The sequence below is a fragment of the Diabrotica undecimpunctata genome, chromosome 9, assembly GCF_040954645.1.
Source record: "Diabrotica undecimpunctata isolate CICGRU chromosome 9, icDiaUnde3, whole genome shotgun sequence".
NCBI lineage: Eukaryota > Metazoa > Arthropoda > Insecta > Coleoptera > Chrysomelidae > Diabrotica > Diabrotica undecimpunctata.
Window position 1 is genome coordinate 102773545 of NC_092811.1, and position 6347 is coordinate 102779891.

Here is a 6347-nt window from a genome sequence, read left to right on the forward strand (position 1 = left end):
AACAAGATGTAATGTGCAAACAGTAACTTTATTATTGAACTTACAAAAACCGCTATTTCATTATTTGAAAGACGCATTATAAAAACAATATGCTATACGAATAGAGTTTCTCAAATATTCATCATTGGAACTATCCCAAGAAAGACATAATGAACAGAGAAATCATCAATTACGAAATGAATTTTTTTATTTTTCAATATCTGATATTACCACCCCTATTACTAATTACACTTTCCAGTCGATTTCGCATGGATCGGATGACTTTTCTAATAAATTCTTGAGGCATTGCTTCCCATTCATCATTAAGCGCAGCCCTTAATTCCATTATGCTCCTTTGTGCATGATTTCTGTTTCGGACCCTTCGTTTAAGCTCATCCCAAACATACTCTATTGGATTTATGTCCGGGCTCAACGCAGGCCAATTTATTATAGGTATACCGATCTCAGTCAGATAGGTGGTGGTGACTCGTGAGGTATGACATCGTGCATTATCATGCAATAAAATAAAGCATCACCAATAAATCCCACGTATGGAACCACATTTCCTCCAAAATATCTCTGATGTAACGATCCGCCGTTAAACCTCCACCACGTCCTCCACCAGGCACGAAAACCAACTCGGTTTTCCCATCCATGGAAATGCCTGCCCGAAATATACAAGAACCGCCTCGATATGACACAATTTCTGGTATACAACATTGAGCAAATCGTTCTCCTGGCCTTCTATAGACTCAACGCCTCTTTTCGTTGCCATGTAGGCAGATCCTACTTTCGTCGGAGAATAATACCTGACTCCATTGATAGTCGTCCCAATCCAGATGTTCGCGAGCAAATTCTAGTCGCCTTTACTTCTGGGCTGTAGTTAGCTTCGGACTCGTAGCTGCCCTTTTTGGTGTCAGGTTTGCTGCTTTAAGTCTCCTTCTGACTGTCCAAACGCTAGTAACCACACCTCGGACTTTTCTAAGCTCTTCTTTAAAATTAGCACCAGTCAAATGTCGATGTCTCAGAGATTTAGATACAAGAAATCGATCATCTCTCTCCGTTGTTGTTCGTTTACGACCTCCTCCTTGTCGGCGAACATAATCACCAGTATCTTGGTACCGACGATATACTCGGGACACAGCAGATTGGCTTAAATTTAGTCGATTTGCCACGGCCCTCTAGCTCAGGTCTTCTCTCAATAATGCTACTGCTTGAGCTGCTTTGACAGATGTGGTATCCATCCGTTATGCAGTTGCGAAATTAATTGACTCATGTTTTAGTGCATCGCTATGTAAATTGATGCCTACGATGTTAACCGAACGCGTTAAGTCGGTGCGTGTCGATTTCAATGAGTCAAATTCTGACCCCCTCTCTATGTGTTGCATTATTTATTTATAATACGTCACCCGATTTTCCAAAAACCAAAACTTTTTTCAAACTCAATAATGAGGAGAATAATTGTACAATAAATATTATTAAATTTACACCTTTTAGATTGAAACAGGAGCTGTACTTTCGCAAAATAATTTTGAGTCGATTTTTTTGCACTCAAGTGTAGTAGAAACCACCTGGCAGGACTATTTTTTGATCTATCACGAGCTTTTGACTGCTTAGACATAACATTTATTCGCAATAAATTATATAACATTGGTTTTAGAGGGATATTTCTAGAATGGATAATGAATAAAAATGACAAAGACAAATGTTGTTGACTGCTTTATACGCTGGTGTAATACCAACAGACTACTATTAAACATTGACAAGACGTAAATTATTTATTTTCATTCATACAACTCATCTAAATATGACTATATCTTAACCATCCATGATAGAAACAATATGTTATCTCCCACTCACTCTACAAAGTTTTTGGGTGTATTCATTGATTGTAATCTCAAATGGTCAGAGCAAGTGAATTAAGTGAACACGAAATTGAATAAAGCTTTTTATGCTATATATAGAGTTAAAAACACACTACCCATCTCGGCATTAATGAATGTCTATTATAGCCTTACTTACAGCCACATGTGCTATAATGTAATTTTGTGGGGAACTCAGTAGATAGTAACAAAGTATTCATTAACCAAAAAAAAAATTATCCGTAAAATTTTTAATTTGGATTATCAACAGTCTTGTAAACCAGTTTTTATTAAACATCAAATTTTAACTTTCTACTGCCTATATATCTATAAATGTTTACTTTATGTCAAAGAGGAAATCAATACATTTCCGGTAAATTCAGACAATCACTATTACAATACAAGAAGTGCTGAATCTTTACGAGTTCCTAAACACAGAACATCAAAATTTCAAAATTGCTTCAGATATATGGGACTGACCTTATACAATCATTTTCCAAAAACTGTGAAAGAAATACCACTTATCTCTAAATTAAAAAAAAAGATTTACGCTTAAGAAAAGCATATTATTCTATAAATGAATATCTTGAGGACAAACTGCAGTAGCTTCATATTTTACATGTAAAAATGTTATTTTATATATTTTATGTTTTGTCAATTTTTTTACACTGTGAACATGAACTAGTGAACTGTGAACACTAGTGACATATCCTATACATTTATTTTGAATGTCTTAAAGGATCAATAAAGTATGACTATGACTATAATCAACAAAAATCAAATCAAATCAAATCAAAAAAACAACAACAGAGGAAGAAATTACACAAAGATTAGGACAAACAAGAACAGCAATCCAACAACTTAACTCAGTATGGTGGGATAGACACCTAAATATGAAGACAAAAACACAGATTTACAAAACATTAGTGCGAAGTATTATGACATATGGGGCTGAAAATTGGATCATAAACAAGAAAAACAGGAGTAAGATAGTAGCAACAGAGATTGAATGCCTGTGAAGATGCTGAAGAGTAACAAGAATGGATAGGAGAAGTAATGACGAAATAAAGCAAAGAACATCAATAGAAATGGACATACTAACATATATAGACCAAAAAAGACTAAAGTGGTATGGACATGTAAGAAGAACTAGCGACAGCAGATGGATAAAGAGAATAACCGAATGGAGCCCCCTAGGAAGTAGACGACGCCATGAGTAAAAGAGGCCTAAATGATGGAGAATGGGACAACAGAGAGATGGAAACGGTTGAGCTAAGGAAGGCAGTGAATACTGTAGAATCCCTGAATATATATCTACGTAACTTCAAGTGCACTATGAGTTTAAAATGTAAACGACTTGTGGTTTCTTTAGAAACAAAATTAAGTGTTGTAAAACGCTTGGATAAGGGTGAGTCAATAAAGAAGGTTGCTGCTGACCCAGTTATTGGAGAAGTGACTGTGGGAGATTGGAGATGGAAAACTTTGAAGAAAGTAGAATACCAACAGAGTTCTGAAGCCTTATTTTTATGGTTTTCTAATCTTCGAGGGTTGGGAAGTCCAATTAATGGCCCCATGATTCAAGCTAAGGCTGTTGAGTTTCACAAATGGTTTAAGGATGACGAGGAAAATTTTACTGCAAGTGATAGTTGGCTCGACCGATGGAAGAAGAGATATGGCATCTGACAACTAAACATTTCGGGTGAAAACCACAGAGTTTTACAGGCTATGAAACTGAACTATCATCAAAGGCGTTGGATGAGGGAATCACTGTGACAGCAGCGCTTATAAAGATCACTGTTAAGGATATGTCTTACTGGATAGCTTTAGCATGGGATAATGTGAGAGTAACAACTTTGCAAAAGTTGGGATATGCACTTCAGGATAATCTTGGTCTTCCTCTTTTACATCTTCCTGGCAGATTCCATATAAATACTCTTACTTTCTTCCATCCGTAGATGCTCAAACTACTTAAGACTCTCCATTTATATTCAGTTATTGTGTCTATGGCATTTAATCTATCTCTAATGGCCACATTGGTAATTCTGTCGCGCCTTGATATTCTGGTGCTCCTTCAAAGATAGTCCACCTCTACTACATCTAACTTTCTCTTTGCTTTAACATTTACAGTCCACACTTCACTTTAATATGTTACTACAAACTCCACAAATTCTCTTCCAATACTAATCTTTGTTTTCTCCATTATATCATTATAATATGTCAGTCCTACCATACTGAATTAAGACTTCCAATATTCCTTTTTTTTTCTGTTGTATTTGGTGTCTAATTTTCTCTTGTCCTAGCCCATCTGTTGTCAAAATTGCTCCTAGATATTTAAACGATTTTATTCATATTATTTCCACATCATTGTCAATCACATCAAAATTAGCTTCAGAGTTAAACACTAAATATTCAGACTTTTGCAAACTTATGTTGAGTCCCCATTTTCTATATTCTCTATATAGTTTTCTTGGTATAAACTCCAGATCATAGGAGTCCTGTACAACAATAGTTTGGTCATCTGCAAAGTTAATGCTATAATGATATAAAACTCTTTCTGAATAAAGATTAAATATTAGAGAAGATAGACTGCATCCTTTCAATATTAATTATCGTCTGCATAATAAATTCGTGATAAGTTTCCCATAATTTTGTCCTTGTTATAAGACACCTTTTCTATAGTCTGTGAAGGTCGCTTTTCTCGACCCCCGGATCTGAAACCATTTGGGTCTTCACTTTAGTGAAACCATTTATATCTTACATTCATTTACACATCTATTAAATAATTGTGTTAAATGTTCTGTTAACTGGTCACCTCCATATTTTATCATTTCCTTCTGTCATTATTGAGATTTTCAATCTTGAACCATAGTAACACTGATTCTATGGTCTGTGTTGGTGTTCATCTCTCTTAATGATCTCCATGGTTCAGTGGACCGCAAACCTATTATTCTATTTTCTATATTATTGCAGTGCTGTTCCCACATTAAATGTTTATCTTCTCTGACCTTCTGTTTTAACTATTTTTTGTATTTTTCATTCTTTTCTGTAGTAATTTATTCTGTTTCATTAGTCATCCATAATATTCTTCTTCCAATTGCTTCTTTACCAGCTTGATGTATGGCTTCTGTTATTCTTTTGTGCTCCTCTACGATATCTATTCTGATCTGGCTGTTCGTAAGTTGCTGGATTAATTGATTACCATAAAGAAATCATACAGTATGTTCTTTTAGCAAGTATAATTTATAATGTGGGCACTTTATGCTATTTACTTAACTATTAATTTTTGATATCTCAGACCTTTTTATAGTGGGGGGACAACTGGCCATAACAAGAAAATTCTATAATAAAGAGTTTTTAATGTGAAATCTCTTGTAAGACTTTAAAACGTTCCTGTTAGCATAATGAACTTAAAGTAAACTTATACCAAATTGAGTAGACCTTTGGTAGGACAGTGTGTTCCTGTAATCAATTTTTTCTATGACTACATCAGACTAAATTTTGCAATCAAAGCATCTTAAAGAGCTTGTTAATATGACCAGTAATACATAACATACACAAAAACTAAAAGCTAACACAATGATTATGTTAGAATTTTGAACTTTTCCCAATCGAAAGCAGTAAAGCCGGAAAAGTGAAAACGTTTTCAAACCGTTGTAGATAAAATGACACCAAATTTAAATGTATTGAAAACATCGCAAAATGTGTGTTACAATATTTAATTTGAAATGAATGCACTTTGGATAAGCCCATTTTTTTGTGATAAAGATTCTAGAGGTAATAGACTACATGAATTTTCCTTGATTATGGAATTATTTATTAGTATGATTGTACAATCGAATTATTTTGATATTAATAACATAACTAGTATAGATTTAAAACTAAATCAACACATAAGCAAAGATAATTAAAACCAGGAAATTATTTCCACTAATAAAGTTCTTCAAACAAGGACACGAAAACATCATTTTTAGAATAATCTTACCCAGCTCTTCCGAGGGCATCTCTTTCATCAGATTTGCCATTTCCCATGTGCCCAAGGCATTGACCATCTTCAGCATCTTGAAAAGAGTCTTCGACTTCTATATTCCGCAAACCATTACCTACTTGATCTGTACCAGCGTCTTCCATCTTCACTATAGCATTGAATAAATTTCAAAATAATTAAACAAAGGAATTTAAACCTTATCAAAACAAACTACGGTTATCAGTTCTATCAGTTGGAAAACGTCAAAATATCACTTTTTGTTCGACCTTCAAATGAAACAAACAAGGAAATGTGAAGTTGGCAACAATGATCTGCAACTTTTATCCACAGAACACGTATAACTTTTCCATTTAAAAATTGACTGACTGACTGGCTGACTTTTCATCAGGCTTCGTTTTTCGTACAGACAGATTTGACAATGACGTATAATTTCAAACGTTTATAAATTTAAAAAGAAATATTTGTTAAATAAATATTTTTTCTTGCTTATAAAGAAATAAAGGCTTGCGAAAATTTATAAA

General features: G+C 34.1%; 1 protein-coding gene across 1 annotated transcript in view; it reads right to left on the minus strand.

Moving 5' to 3' along the window:
* Positions 1-6082, minus strand: part of LOC140450347 (caspase-1-like) — a 69870-nt gene extending 63788 nt beyond the window's left edge. The window contains exon 1 of the mRNA XM_072543938.1: positions 5824-6082. Within this exon, the coding sequence (XP_072400039.1) occupies positions 5824-5969 (146 nt within the window). The 5' untranslated portion in view covers positions 5970-6082. The remainder of the gene's footprint in view (positions 1-5823) is intronic.
* Between the last annotated feature and the right edge of the window lie 265 nt (positions 6083-6347).